Genomic DNA, 16,465 nt, shown 5'->3' with positions numbered 1-16,465 from the left:
GAGTGAGGGGCGCCGAGAGCTTCCAAAGAGCAAAGATGACTGGGAGAAGTCCTTGTCAATAAGTCACAGAAAGCAAACATGCAGCAAGCAATTAGGAAGGCCAATGGTATGTTAGCCTTTATTGCAACAGGATTTGAGTACAGCAGCAGCGAAGTCTTGCTTCAGTTGTAGAGAACTTTGGTTCGACTGCACTTGGAGTACTGCACTTTTGGACCCCTTATCTTAGGAAGGATATTAATGTCATGGAGGGAATGCAACAAAGACTCTTTCCTGGGATGGCGGGACTGTCTTATGAAGAGAGATTGGGGAAACTGGGCCTGTATTCTCTAGAGTTTTGAAGAATGAGAGGTGATCTCAATGAAACCTACACAATATTTAAAGGGACAGACAGCGTCGATGCAGCTAAGACGTTTCCCCTAGTTGGGGAGTCTAGAACCAGGGGACACCATCTCAAAATAAGGGGGAAGCCATTTAGGAGCCATTTCTCCATAAGGAGAAATTTCTTTACTCAGAGGGTTGTGAATCTTTGGAATTCTCTACCCCAGACGGCTGTGGAAGCTCTGTCATTGAGTATGTTTAAAGCAGAGATTGACAGATTTCTAAGTACAAATGACATAAGGGGATATGAGGATAGTGTGGGAAAAAGGCAGTGGTGGATGATCAGCCATGATCATATTGAATGGCAGGGCAGGCTCGATGGGCTGAATGGCCTCCTCCTGCTCCTATATTCCTATGTTCCTAAGTAGTGATTTGTAATGTTTCAATTTTGTACCTTGAAAGAGACAATGGGGAACAGAGAAATGGCAGAGAAGCTAAATGATTATTTTGTGTCTGTCTTCACTGAGGAAGATTGAAGAAATCTCCCACAATTAGAGATCCAATGGACTAGGGAGAAAGAGGAATTGAAGGAAATTTAGTATTAGCAAGAAGGTTGTCTTGGAGAAATTGATGGGGCTGAAGGTCGATAAGTCCCTGGGACCTGATATTCTACATCCCAAAGTGCTGAAAGAGGTAGCTATGGAGATAATGGATGCATTGGTGATCATCTTCCAAAATTCTATAGATTCATGAACGGTTCCTGCAGAGTGGAAGGTAGCAAATGTCACCCCACTATTTAAGAAGGGAGGGAGAGAGAAAACAGGGAACTACAGACCTGTTAGCCTTACATCAGTAGTCGGGAAAATGCTAGAATCTATTCTAAAGGATATGATAAATGGACACTTGGATAATAATGATCTGATTGGACATGGTCAACATGGATTTATGAATGGGAAATCATGTTTGACAAACTTATTGGAGTTTTTTGAGGATGTTACTAATAGAATTAATAAAGGGGAGTCGTTGGACGTGGTATAATTGGATTTTCAGAAGGCTTTTGATAAAGTCCCTCACAGGAGGTTGGTTAACAAAATTAAAGCACATGGGATAGGAGGTAATATACTGGCATGGATTAAGGATTGGTTAACAGTCTGAAAACAGAGACTAGGAATAAATGGATCATTCTCGCTTTGGCAGGCTGTGACTAGTGGGTACCACAAGGATCAGTACTTGGGCCCCAGCTGTTCACAATATATATCAATGATTTGGACGTGGGGACCAAATGTAAATGTTCGGATGACACTAAACTAGGTGGGAATGTGTGTTCTGAGGAAGATGCAAAGCGGCTTCAAGGGGATTTGGGCAGACTTAATGAATGGCAAGAACATGGCAGATGGAATATAATGAGGAAAAATGTGAGGTTATCCACTTTGGTAGGAGGAATAGATGTGCAGAGTATTTCTTAAATGGTAAGAGATTAGAAAGGGTAGATGTACAAAGGGACCCGGGTGTCCTCATCAATAAGTCACTGAAAGCTAACATGCAGGTGCAGCGAACAATTAGGCAGGCTAACGGTATGTTAGCCTTTATCGTAAGAGGATTTGAGTACAGGGGATTTGAGTACAGGAGTAGAGCAGTCTTGCTTCAATTGTATAGAACCTTGGTTAGAGCGCACCTGGTGTACTGTGTGCAGTTTTGGTCCCCTTACCTGAGGAAGGATATTATTGCCATAGAGGGAGTGCGATGAAGGTTCACCAGACTTGTTCATGGGATGGCGGGACTGCCCTATGAAGAGAGATTGGGGAAACTGAGCCTGTATTAGAGTTATAGAGTCATAGAGTTATACAGCACAGAAACAGGCCCTTCGGCCCATCGTGTCTGTGCCGGCCATCAAGCACCTAAATATTCTAAGCCCATTTTCCAGCACTTGGCCTGTAGCCTTGTATGCTATGGCGTTTCAAGTGCTCATCTAAATACTTCTTAAATGTTGTGAGACTTCCTGCCTCTTCAGGCAGTGTGTTCCAGATTCCAACCACCCTCTGGGTAAAATGTTTTTTTCTCAAATCCCCTCTAAACCTCCTGCCCCTTACCTTAAATCTATGCCCCCTGGTTATTGACCCCTCCGTTAAGGAAAGAAGTTTCTTCCTTTCTAACCTATCAATGCCCCTCATAATTTTGTATACCTCAGTCATGTGAGCCTTCTGTGCTCAGAACTGTACATGGTACTCTAGCTATGGCCTAACTAGCATTTTAAACACCTCCATCATAACCTCCCTGCTCTTATATTCCATGCCTCGGCTAATAAAGGCAAGTATCCCATCTGCCTTCCTAACCACCTTACCTACCTGTGCTGCTGCCTTCAGTGATCTATGGACAAGTACACCAAGGTCCCTCTGACCCTCTGTACTTCCTAGGGTCCTACCATCCATTGTACATTCCCTTGCTTTGTTAGTCCTCCCAAAATGCATCACTGATATGTTCAAGTATATCACAATCCCCCTCCCCGATCTCTATACCTTCATCGTCCTTCTCCATAGTGAACACAGATGAAAAGTAATAATTTAAAACCTCACCTATGTCCTCCGGCTCCGCACACAGATTGCCACTTTGGTCCCTAATGGGCCCCACTCTTTTCCTGGTTATCCTCTTGCCCTTAATATACTTATAAAATGCCTTATGATTTTCCTTTATCTTGCCCGCCAGTGTTTTTTCATGTCCCCTCTTCGCTCTCCAAATTGCTTTTTTAATTACCCCCCTACACTTGCTATACTCCTCTCGGGCCTCTAGAGTTTTGAAGAACGAGAGGTAATCTCATTGAAACCTACCAAATACTTAAAGGGATAAACAGGGTAAATTCAAGTAAGATGTTTCCCCTGGTTGGGGAGTCTAGAACCAGGGGACACAATTTCAAAATAAGGGGGAAGTCACTTAGGATCGAGATGAGGAGAAATTTCTTTACTCAGAGGGTTGTGAATCTTTGGAATTCTCTATCCCTGAGAGCTGTGGGAGCTCAGTCATTGAATATGTTTAAAGCAGAGATTGACAGATTTATAAATACCAATGACATAAAGGGATACGGGGATAGTGTGGGAAAAAGGCATCAGCCATGATCATATTGAATGGCAGAACAGGCTCGATGGGCTGATTGGCCTAATCATGCTCCTGTTTTCCTATGTTCCTATGTAGTGATTTGTTGTTTCAGTTTTGTGCCCTTAAAGAGACAAGCCTGATACATAGTTCCGCTTTGTCAGCAAGATAATTCTTTATACATTACATGGTACAACACTCCTGCCATTTTAAAACAATATAAATGTCTGACATATTGTGATCAATGACACAGAGGATCTGCTACTATAGGAAGTTTGTATGGCAAGTATAATTATGAAAGTGAGTATTTAATTCCACTATGGAAGGAGCAGCAGCAACATGATTGATGGACTGAAATGAAAGCAACATTGGTTCACAAAATAAATACAGACGAGATGGTTTGGCCCAACGTAGCTCATCCATTCAGACAGAACCTGCAATCCTTCATCATCACATCATTTAGCTGTTTCCCTAAATTATTCCAGGGTTTTTGCTTCCACTACTAAAGTGGAAGTCCATTCTACATACTGATTATACAGAAGAACTTCTTGGCATCAAATCTAAGTTTGTCTCTTACTAATTAGATCCGCTGCCTCCTTCATGCTACTCCTATGGTTTAATTTAGAAATGACTTCTGGATTTGCTACGTTTTGATATAGCTTACTACTTCACATGAAGTCCTGTCTCAATTGTGTCCTTTCAAGGGTTTCTCAAGTCATTCTTTAAAATTCAATCCTCTGATGCTGGCGATCAGTTTACTCTCTGGGTTAAAGCAATCGGTTTCAATTCAAGATTTCATTTTAATATGTCTTGATGTGGATTGGAATTGTACCTTTTAATGTTATTATTTAATTATAAATGCATAAAACTATGCTTTGAGCAGGGGTTTTCTGAGTTTCAGAAGCGCAGCATTGAATGCACTTCTTTTATTGTTGTAGTTTGTTATTTCAGCCATTGTGTGGCGCTCTTTTTACTCTGATCTCAGCAGTATTTGACAAGATCTTCCAGCAGCTTGAGTCCAGAGAAAAAATAAAATTGACAGATACAGCAGTGAAACAACCCCAATCAAAGTCACAATTGGTAGCTTCTGTGAACATGACAATAGTGCACATTCTTTCATCACCCTTCTCAATCTGTTTACTGCCTTTGCAGCGGTCGACCACAGTATCCTCTGTAGGTACGCTTAGGTAGTTAGATTCTAGTTTAACTTGACCATTTTAATACCGTATCCAACACCTCTCCTCCGTTTATCCAGCTGAGTGGGACTGCCCTCACCTGGTTCCACTCTTATCTAGTCATTCCGACGTTCATTTAGCTGGCCTCCCATGCTTAAATCTTCAGAAGTTTGATCCAAAGCTCTGCTGTCCAAATCCTAACCTGCATCAAAACTCCCACATCCATCACCCCTACGCTCACTGAGCTACATTGGCTCCTGGTCCACCAATGCCTCTATTTTAAAATTCTCATCATTGTGTTCAAATCCCTACTATCTCTGTAACCTCCTTCAGCCTCAATACCTTCCAAGAACTTGTACTCCTCCAACTCTTGTGTCATATGCATTCCCCACTTCCTCTGTCTCACCATCAGCGGCCATACATTAAGGCCCTAAATTCAGGAATTCCCTTTGTAAACCTCTCCACCTCTCCATTTTCTCTCTCTCCTCCACTAAGACGCTCATTAAAAGCCACAACTTTGATTAAACTTTTAATCACCCATCCTGGTATCTCCTGCTTTGGCTCAGTGTCAATTTTTGTCTGATTACGCTCCTATGAGGTGCCCTTGGGACGTCTTTCTACATTAAAGGTGCTAATTAAATGCAAGTTGTTGTTGTAGTTTGCTGCTGGGAGTGCAGGATTGATGAATTTACCCTACTATATAGTTTTATTAGTTAACAGATGAAGAGAAACAAATAAGAAGAGAAGGTGTGAAAAGAGGCAAAATTGTGTGCCACACTTTGTCCTGTGAAATTTCTGTTGAATATCAGAGTATAGATAATGAAGGTCCCATTGATTTATTGGAATACTTAAACTGATGTGGTATAACTGGAGTTAAAAGCACCTAAGTGGCTGGGAGATATTATTAGTTGTGGGGGAGGAATCAGTCCCTTTATTGTTGGTCTAAGCACTCTGTTCCCCCCCAAAAATTGAACATTTATCCGAGCATTTCCCTTTATTTTAATCTGCTGTTGCTTGAGTTTTTGGAAAAAGCTCAGGCAACACGGATGTATGTACGTCTGTGTGAGTGAGAAAGATTAACAAAGCCAGTAACAATACAACAAGCTTCTTCCTTAAGCCAACACATTAATTGTGTTAGGCTGGAGGAGTGCAGGACTGAGATAGGTCTATCCACCTCAACCTGGCATCCAGGAAGGGATGGGAGCACATTGGCAAATTATTTTCCAATCCCAAACCATATCCTTCTACTGTTTTCTAAAGTAGGAATTTATCCAATTCTTTTTTGAATGCTTCAACATCACCAGGATTAATTTCACTAAAGTGGCAGGTTTATTCCATAAGCCAACAGCCCTAAATGTGGGTTATTGCTAAGGTTAAGTTAAAGTAGAACTGTGGGCTCTGATTCTTCTGTACAAATTTGGCACAAATTACCTTCTTGCATCCACTTTATTGATTCTCCTCTTCAGTGACAAGACCTGGATCATATCCTGCTAAAATCTTATTTCTTCCTTAAACTGATGCAGAGAACAATAAATTGCACACAAAAATTATCTTGATCATCTTGGTATGTGAAAAATAAGATTCTTCTCTTCAAATAAGTGCCCTATAGTATCCTCATTTATCACCTATCACCATCGTTCATTTGAATATATTGATCACGATTGTATGTTTTTTTTCTTGCTAGGCAACTGGCTGCACACTATTTCCCCCAAAGTAAATAGTTTTAAAAGTGATCTCAACATTTTCTGAACGACTCTGGAAATATCTGGATTCAGGAAATAGGAGAGGGGTGATGCCGACATTGTAGTAAAAGAGGAGTGTGAAATATTAGATATGATAAGCATAATGAGAGAGGAAGTAGTAGAGGGTCTGACATCCTTGAAAGTGGATAAATCACCAGGGCTGGATGGATTGTATCCCAGGTTGTTGAAGGAAGCCAGGGAGGAAATAGTGGATGATCTGAGGATCAATTTTCAAATCCTCACTAGATACAGGAAAGGCACCAGAGGATTGGAGGTCTGCGGACGTTGTACCATTGTTTAAAAAGGGTGTGAGGGATAGGCAAGTCAGTCTGACCTCGGTGGTGGGCAAATTATTAGAATCAATTCTGACAGATAGGAAAAACTGCTACTTAGAAAGGCCCGGATTAATAAGGGAGAGTCAGCATGGATTTGTTAAGGGAAGGTCGTGTCTTACTAACTTAATTGAATTTTTGAGGAAGTAACAAGGAGGCTTAATGAGGGTAGTGCAGTGGATGTGGTCTACATGGATTTTAGTAAGGCATTTGACAAGGTCCCACATGGCAGACTGGTCAGAGAAATAAAAGCCCATGGGATACCGGGGAATGTGGCAAGTTGAATCCAAAATTGGCTCAGTGACAGGAAAAAAAGGCTAATGGTCAATGGATGTTTTTGCAAATGGAAAGCTGTTTCCAGTGGTGTTCCACAGGGCTCAGTGTTGGGTCCCTTGCTGTTTGTGGTATATATTAATGATTTGGACTTAAATGTGGGAGTCATGATTGGGAAATTTGCAGATGACACAAAAATTGGACGTTAAGTTAATAGTGAAGTGGATAGCTGTAGACTCCAGAATGATATCAATAGTTTGGTTGAGTGGGCGGAAAAGTGGCAAATGGAATTCAATCCAAAGGAGCGTGAGGTAATGCATTTGGGGAGAGAAAACAAAGCGAGGGAATACACAATAAACGGGAAGATACTGAGAGGGGTAGAAGAAGTGAGAGACCTTGGAGTGTATGTCCACAGGTCCCTGAAGGTGGCAGGGCAGGTAAATAAAGTGGTGAAGAAGGCATATGGAATGCTTTCCTTTATTGGCCAAGTATAGAATACAAAAGCAGGGATGTAATGCTGGAATAAAAACAAGAAATGCTGGAACCACTCAGCAGGTCTGGCAGCATCTGTGGAAAGAGAAGCAGAGTTAACGTTTCGGGTCAGTGACCCTTCATCGGATGTAATGCTGGAACTGTATAAAACATTGACTAGGCCACAGCTGGAGTACTGCGTACAGTTCTGGTCACCGCAATACAGGAAGGACATAATTGCTCTGGGGAGAGCACTGAGGAGATTTACGAGAACGTTGCTAGGGTTTGAAAGTTGCAGCTATGAGGAAAGATTGGATCGGTTAGGATTGTTTTCCTTAGAACAGTGGAGGCTGAGGGGTGACTTAATTGAGGTGTACAAAATTATGAGGGACCTAGATAGAATATAGACTTGTTTCCCTAGCAGAGAGGTCAATTACCAGGGGGCACAGATTTAAGGTGATTGGTAGAAGGATTAGAGGTGACATGAGGAACACCTTTTTCACCCAGAGGGTGGTGGGTGTCTGGAATTCACTGCCCGGATTGTTGGTGGAGGCACAAACACTTAACTCATTTAAAAGGTACCTGGACATGCACCTGATGTGCTGTAACCTGCAAGGTTATGGACCACGTGCTGGAAGGTGGGATTAGATTAGGCGCCTAGTTTTTTCAGCCGGCGCAAACACGATGGGCTGAATGGCCTCCTTCTGTGCCGTAACTTTTCCATGATTATATGGTTCCATCAATGAAGTTAATACACCTGGATCTGTTCTGCTGCATGTATGTGCCCGTTTAGAATTGAAGGTTGACATTTTAGGCCCCTATAATCATTACATTGATTTTTAGTTTTTATGCATTGGTCTAGATCACAATGTAAGAATTCTCTATCAAAGGGCAATTAGTTTGCCTGTTTTCACAGATCAACTCCATTTACCCAGCTTCTCATGTTTGCCCTCAATTCCTTCAATCTCAGAACCACGTTAATTGTCTCTTGACACATTTATATTATGTTTCAAAGGCCTTCCTCAGTAGCTTATTCCATTCCTTTATTATCCCGTATTCAATATGCTCTGCCTAATGCCCCTTGTTAACCTTCCTAAAGTTTACAGTGTCCTTTGCTATTTCGACCCTTCACCACCATGAACAATTTGTCTGCATCAACTTTCTTATACTGTTCATAACATTGAAAATTCACCTCTAGGTTTTTTTTCCCAAAAAACCCAAACTTAATTTGCTGAACTGTTTCCTTATGTCTTAAGTTCCTGATACCTGGAGTCATTATTGTTGTTTACTTCTGTACCTGAGAGATCTAATTAGAATAATCTTGTGAGTTGAGGTAAAGTACATATTTGCTGTTTGAATTATTTTCAATAATACAATCTACAATGATGATTCAAGCCATCAGGGTTTATCTCTACAACTACTACTGGGGAATTGAGACCAAAAACTGGGCACCTTTTTTTGTCAGTTTATTTTCTTCCTCTCCTGAAGACACTAGGCTTCTTCAGTTCCACATGCACCAGCCGCCTTCCAGAACCTCGCTCAAGTGACCATTATTTGACCTGAATCAGATTATTCTATACTGGAGAATTATAGGCTTGTCTAACCATGTCCTTGCCTGATGCGTATGCATTTTCCAGCAGGAATCACTTAATGGTGTTAAACAACAGGAAGCACACGAATGGGTTCATGCAAGCATTTAACTTAATCTATTCTGGAGGTCAGATGGACAATAGGGAAGTAATGAAGTGATGCCATCCATTTCTATCCTGGCATGTTCTTGGCATTTCAACTGCATTGAGATTATAATTGCTTGAATCTTTCAAAATTGTTCAGCACTATGACTACCTCAGTGTCAAGCATCTTTCTTCACTGAGGTTCATCAAACTGCCGATCATTTTAGGTGGATTCCCACAGTTCCCCTCACACATTTTCTTTATGAACCACTGAGATTTCTTTTCAAATTCTTTCATTACTCTTCACAATAAAGAAGAACACTCATTAACGTACCATTAAAGATTCTGATCTATCAGTCCTTCAGAACTCCATATCTTGGCAGATTTCTTGAAGATAACTGATCTTTTTCATAGGAGCACGATTTAAGCTGGCACAGGCTCAATGGGCCAAATGGCCTCCTCCTGTGCTGTAACCATTCTATGATGGTACCTAAGTATTGTTGTTTATGATTGAACAGTGGAGTGGCAGGGCAGATGACAAAGAAATGTAAAGATGCTTGTGGAGAAGGAAGCAGACCATGTCCCCTGAGAGAAATTTCCCCTGATCCTCAAATTTAAATTAAGGATTATTTCAAAATAACAATTTAAGCTTACATATGATGTTTGCTTTTCATTTCTTGCCTTGACATGACACTCCCATGGTCCCAGCAGCTGTTTTATTTTGAAAATGTAAAGGAATAAGAGTTATAAAAATTGAAGCATATTGATAGGTGGCAACATCAGGGGAAAAGGGTTAAGGCTCACTGAATATGTCTTATATCATGATACATGATGAAGTATATATTTAACAGGTGAGTTGCTTTCCATTAGATAGAATACTGATTTCATTTACATATAATACAGCATACTCCTTTTCAAAACTGCAACCAACAACTTCTCCTCAAAACACTCTTGACTCCTTACAAGCTGTTACTCCATCATCACTCTTCTTTTCCTCTCCAAATTTTTTGTGTTGTCACCTTCCAAATCTGTGACTATCTTTCCAGAAACTCCATGTTAAACTGAGGCCCCATCTGCCCTCTCAAGCTGATGTAAAAGATACCATTGCACTATTTTGAAGAAGACCGGGGAGTTCTCAGTGATGCCCTGGTCAATATTTATCCCTCAACTAACATCACAAAAAGTGTGATTTAATCATTACCTCATTGCTGTTGCTTAGATCTTACTGCATGTAAGTTGCTGCCCTGTTTCCTGCATTACAACAGTGACTACACTTCATTGGCTGTACAGCTCTTTGGGACAAACTGAGGTCTTGAAAAGTGTTATACAGATGCAAGTCTTTCTTTTTTCAGTAGTTTTCTGTCCTGATACCGAGCCAAAAGAACCCAAATCAAAGTCACAAATTACATCCTGTGTGATTTTGACTATGATGCGCAATGCCTCCAGCCTTTGGCACCGTTGACTATACCTTCCTTCCCCAATGCCTCTCCTTATTGGCCATGTCAGTGGGACTGCCCTCACTTGGGAATACAGTGCTAAGGAACCATTCAAAGGGGCACTTGGGAAATCTTTCAATATGCCATAAAGCCAGTTTATCCTTGGTCAAAAACTTCATCCATGCCTTTGCCAACTTCAGACTTGACTATTCCAATGTTCTCCTGGTCTTTTGTCCACCTTCAACCCTCCGTAAACTTCAGTTTACCCAAAACTCTGCTGCCTGTATCTTATATCACACCAAATGCAGCTCACCCATAACTTGTATCCTCACTGACCCATCCTGACTCGCAATCTTAAATATAATTTTTTAACATTTAAAATACTCATCCTCGTGTTCAAATCTGTTCATGGCCTTGTTCTCCAAAGCTCCATAACCTTTTACAGCCCGAGAACATCTTCAGAACTCTGCATTCCTCCAACTCTGGCCTCTTACACATTCCCCATTCCCTTCTCCCCATTGGTGGCTGTGCCTTCAGATGTTTAAGTCCAAGGCTCTGAAATTTGCTCTCTAAACCTGTCCACCTTGCTCTCCTCCTTTAAGGCCTGTGTTAGAACCCACCTCATTGACCAAATCTTTGGTGACCCCTCCTAATATCTTCCTCTTTGGCTCAAAATCCATTTTTGTTTGATGCTGCTTCGATGAAGTATGGAGATATTTTTCTACATTAAAGGCACTATATCAATGCAGTATGATAAAAGCAAAATATTGCAGAAGCTGGAAATCTGAAATAAAAACAGAAAGTGCTGAAAATACTCAGAAAGTCTGGCATCATCTGTTGAGAGAGAAGCAGAGATAACGTTTCAGGTCTGTGACCTTTCTCCTGCTTCACTCTCCACAGATGTTGCCAGACCTGCTATATTGGATATGCTGTCTTTTGGATGAGCCCCTAAACTGAGGCCCCGTCTTGCCACTCAGGTGATCATAAAGGATGTTCTGGCACTGCACAGCTGTATGTATACATGAACTGTACGTGCAATTGTTGGTTGCTGCCTGTGCTTTGGAATTCCTCCTTTCAAATTACAGCAAGGATTTCACAGCACCACCAGCCAAAGGTACTTTCATATTTGCTGATTCTGCAGTCGGATGTTGGAAGAGTGATGCCCTTATGCCAGCTTCTTTTTATTTACATTGCAAGAATTTTAGTTAAACGGAGGCCCTGTCTGCCCACTGAGATGAATGTAAACAATCCCATAGTACTACTCAAAGAATAACAGGGGCGTTCTCCTGGTGTTCTAGCCAATATTTATCCCTCAATAAACACGTAAAAACAGATTATCTGGCCATTTATCTCATGGCGGTTTGTGGGACCTTCAAAATCAGCTGTAATGCACTTTGGGATGTCCTGAGATCTTGAAATATAAATATAAATGTTTTTCTTCCTTGCTTCTTTTTTCTAGCAAGGGAACCATCTCGATACATTGTGAAACAAAGGCAATTACAGTGGGTTCATTGTGAAGACAGGCAAGAATATTTTGCTTGTCCCATTTTCAGTCAGCTGGATTGATGGCTGGGAGCTATCCATCAGTCACTCAGACTTCTGAGAGCACAGGAAATTTGAATATGCTGACTTCACTGGCTGCAAATGCTGGCAAGTGGGGCAGTGGTGACAATTTCTGGCTGTATTTGGTTTATTTGTGATAGAGGAGTCAGGAGAGGCTCAGTGACGTGCTTTCTATGGTTGTACTTAACTCAGTGGATCCAAATTTCCCATTGTCCCATGAGACAATCCGTCAGCCACCAGATGCTTTGATTAATATTTAATGGATGGAAAGGCTGGCAAATTTAACAATGAGTCAATCCCAATTGAGGCAATTGAGATTGAATGGCATTATACCCCCGGGTGTGAATGACTGTACCTCCATTACTGGTAGCAATGCTAACACTCACTCCTGTGGCCACGTGTACAAGGTGTTAGAGTATGCCTGTCACTGGTATAACTGTTCTCCAGCAAGGAATTGATGCTTTCCAGAGCGATAACTAGCAAAACTGCGAATGATAGAAATCAGAGAGAAAAATTGAAAAGTCTTGAAAAACACATCAAATCCACTGCCCATCAGGATCTGAAAGGGAGAAATTATGGTCGCTATAGGTTGCATTCTGAAGAATGGCCTCAATCCTAAAACCTTGAAATGTCTTTAAAGATGCTGGCAGATTTGCAGTGCATTTCTAGCACTTCTTATGTTCAGGAGTGGAAAACCTATGGGATAGTTGCAATGTTGATTGCAATTTGTCATGCTAGGCCCCCACCTGCCAAAATGAGGCACATTAATTTTGTCATGAACATTGATTTTAAACTGTTACTCGAGTGAAGAAAGGACTTGTTAAACAGATCAGTTGTGGCTGGAAAAGACATTTGCATATTAACAGACAGTGTTTGGAAGGACAAAGCAGCCATTCACAGACACATTCAACCCACAATGGACTTCTGATCACCAGACATTAAAGGTGGGGGAGCTCGCATTCCAAGTTGACTGCTAAGATGGCCGAATACACAAACGAACATGGTCAAACCGGCTAGTCACATGACTAGCCTGCTGGGCAACCTGAGTTTTTTGAATTTGTACAAACAGTTTGAGAGATTGTGTCTGTTTGCTCATGGACTGAGATCTCTCTCCTGTCTGCTCCCATCTCTTTCTCTCAAACCTCTGAATCCACTGAAGACACATGAACCCCAAGAGAGAAAAGTCTCCCACAGTGAACAAAGTTTAAGAAGAATTCTGGGCCCCAACAAAAAGCAAGATCTGCCTACAATCAAAAACTCTACAGTGAGCTTGAAGAACCATAACAAAAACTCTTCAGATATTGCCTCAAACCTTTCTACTTTATTTTTCTTCTGCTCTTTTCTGTCTCTATTTGCATGTGTGTATTGTGTTAGCATGCTAGCGTGGGTGTGTTGTGTATCCGTAGGCTTTAACTGAATTAGCTTAAGCTTAATAAATTTCAACTTTTCTTCTTTAAACCTAAGAAAGCCTGTTTGTGCTGGTTTCTTTGCCTTATAATTGGAAAGCGGTGAACAAGGATTCACCAAGGGGGAGTTAAAAACATGGTGTGTTTAAAATTAAACCCTGTTACAGTAAGACTAGGTGAAGGCTGAGAGGGAACCCTAGACACCTCACCTGGTCGTAACAATTCTATTTGACTACATATGCATAATAATTGGTGTATATATTTATATATATGCACACAAACACATACACACATGCATATAAATATAAAACACACAGATGCACCTACCATAGGTAGGTGTCAGTTGCAGCTCAGTTGGAAGCATTCTTGACTTTCAGTCAGAAGGTTGTGAGTTTAAGTCTCACTCCAGGACTTTAGCATAAGAATTAAAGCTGATCTGCCAGTGTCATATTAAGGAAATACTGCACTGTCAGAGGTGCTGCCTTTAAGATGAAACATCTCAGGTGAGTATAAAAGATCCCATGGCATTGTTTAGAAGCAGAGCAGGGGAGTTACTGGCCAATATTTATCCCTCAATCAACATCACAAAAAAAATTATCTGGTCATTATCTCATTTCTGTTTGTAGGACCTTGCTGAGTGCAAATTGCCTGCTGTGTTTCCTCCATTACATCAGCTACTACACTTCCAAAGTACTTCTTTGGCTGTAAAGCACTTTGGGACATCCTGTGTTAGTGAAACGTTCTTCACAAAAGCCAGTCTTTCTTTTTATATATGCACATGGACATTTATATATAAACACACACATATGCAATATATACTCATATATATATGATCCCGAAAATATATGAAATGCACTGATTTTTTAAATGCAGAAATGAGTGAGAATTACAGAGATGCAGAATCTGCGTGGAACAGGAATGTAAAGGGGAGCCGTGCACGAGCACGGAGCCCGGGGTGGGGAGCGCGCGGCGGGGACGCGCGGCGGGGACGCGCGGCGGGGACGGGGACAATGTGGCGGGGACGCACCAAAGGTGGGGGGGGGGGGGTGGGTGCGGGGACAGTATGGCGGGTACGCGCGGCGGGGGCGGGAACGGGGAGAGTGTGGCGGGTGCGCGCGGCGGGCGCGGGGACGGGGAGAGTGTGGCGGGGACGCGCGGCGGGGGCGGGGAGAGTGTGGCGGGGACGCGCGGCGGGGGCGGGGAGAGTGTGGCCGGGACGCGCGGCGGGCACGGGGACGGGGAGAGTGTGGCGGGGACGCGCGGCGGGCACGGGGACGGGGAGAGTGTGGCGGGGACGCGCGGCGGGGGCGGGGAGAGTGTGGCCGGGACGCGCGGCGGGCGCGGGGACGGGGAGAGTGTGGCGGGGACGCGCGGCGGGCACGGGGACGGGGAGAGTGTGGCGGGGACGCGCGGCGGGCACGGGGACGGGGAGAGTGTGGCGGGGACGCGCTCCAGCTGCTGCCGGGTTCCAGCTGAGCCGAGCCGGGTTTGCCTTTGTTTTCCTTCCCCCCGGGGGTGCGGAAGAGCCGCTGGAGGCTCCATGAAGCGATGCTGATGCTGAGGATGTGCGGGTGCGGGGAGCCGCCGCTGTCAATCAGAGGACGCCGAGTGTAAGCAGAGGGAGCCGCCGGTAACCTTGCTCTGTGCAGCCAGGCAGCAGCAGCCATGGGCTTCCTCCACCAGCTACATCTCTTGCTGTGGAAGAACATCACCCTGAAGCGCCGGAGCCCGGTGAGTGACTTCCCAGACACATACAAACCAAACTGGGGAGGGAGGCACAACATTCCCCCGGCTTCAGATCACCACAGGAGCTTTCAGGAGAATTGTCCCGATGCTGGTGGTTTCAGGCTCCGGGAGCATTGAGATTTGTTATGACAGGATGGACAATCTGTCAGAGATCAATGGTTCCATTGAAACCCTGATCCCGGAGTCCTCATTATTTGCATTGCCCCGAAGTTTCTGCCTGTTTATTGGGCCTGGGAAAGGCAGATTCAGCTGCTGTTAGTTACACTGTGGCAGAGCATTTAAAGCCAGGAGTAAGATACAGTTGCCTTTTACTACGCACTCAGATACCTTGTTGAGCCATGTACTCGATTGCTGCAAAGCTTGGAAATATTGAGAACGCATTTGCAACTCGTCCGACTTAAAATACAAACGGGATTTGAGTTGATAAATCTGGCCACGATATTGTAAATAATACATGTTTGAGCACGTCTACCTTCCGAGTAGTAACTGGACCGATACCTGTGACACAGGGTCACAGGTGCCTGTAAGGAGTCTGCAGTCTTGCCCTGGGATTAAAGCTTCATCAGACAAGTCATTAGTCATCAGACTTAGAAAACTGTGGCTACTGCGTTGAATGTGTGCTGGGCTGCATGTTTCCTTACCAGGTCTGTCCTCAGTATCAACAAATTACATCTGTACAAAGAGGAAATGTAGTTTGACGATAAGGGCAGTTTCTAAGTATTTTTAGGACTTGGAAATAGTAAAAGCGGTTTTTCAGTGGGCTTGACTCAGGATAGTGTGTGTCCACCATGTATTTCAGTACTTTATCTCAGAAGCAGGGAGGGGGAGAAACGAGTTTATGGCTTAATTAGTTCTTGATACTGATGGCAGCATAAATCACATTGAAATATCCATATTAAGCATGGGGGAGTAATGCAGCCTGCATGCACCAACCCGCAGCCAATAATACTGGGCAGGATCAATAAAATATGAGCATACAGTATTGGAACAGAAGTTATTTTCCCATTGGTAAACAATATTTATTTGCTTGAGTCCTGTTTACTATTGGTCTATACCGTGCAGGTTAACAGTGAGTGCACAGCTAGGTTCATTGTACATTATGGTAATTAAGTGTGTTTTAAATTGCGAGTGAATTCAGTCATTTTGTGATTTATGCGACTTTATGGTTAGCACCTTATTCCAACCATAGAACATTGGCATCTTAGTCCAAAGATTGTGTGCTCAAGCCCCACTCGCGAGATTT

The 16,465-nt window shown here is 42.9% G+C and overlaps 1 protein-coding gene across 4 annotated transcripts in view; it reads left to right on the top strand.

Annotated features, from left to right (window-relative positions):
* Positions 1–14,903: 14,903 nt before the first annotated feature.
* The window catches only part of abca2 (ATP-binding cassette, sub-family A (ABC1), member 2), a 585,325-nt gene continuing 583,763 nt past the window's right edge, over positions 14,904–16,465 (top strand). For 3 of the 4 annotated variants that reach the window (XM_068012728.1, XM_068012729.1, XM_068012727.1), the window contains exon 1: positions 14,904–15,207. In XM_068012728.1, coding sequence (XP_067868829.1) covers positions 15,142–15,207 — 66 coding nt within the window. In that variant the 5' untranslated portion in view covers positions 14,904–15,141. The remainder of the gene's footprint in view (positions 15,208–16,465) is intronic. The other variant, XM_068012730.1, reaches the window with a different exon arrangement.

The sequence above is a fragment of the Heterodontus francisci genome, chromosome 32, assembly GCF_036365525.1.
Source record: "Heterodontus francisci isolate sHetFra1 chromosome 32, sHetFra1.hap1, whole genome shotgun sequence".
Taxonomy (NCBI): Eukaryota; Metazoa; Chordata; class Chondrichthyes; order Heterodontiformes; family Heterodontidae; genus Heterodontus; species Heterodontus francisci.
This window is presented reverse-complemented; position numbering and strand designations above follow the sequence as displayed.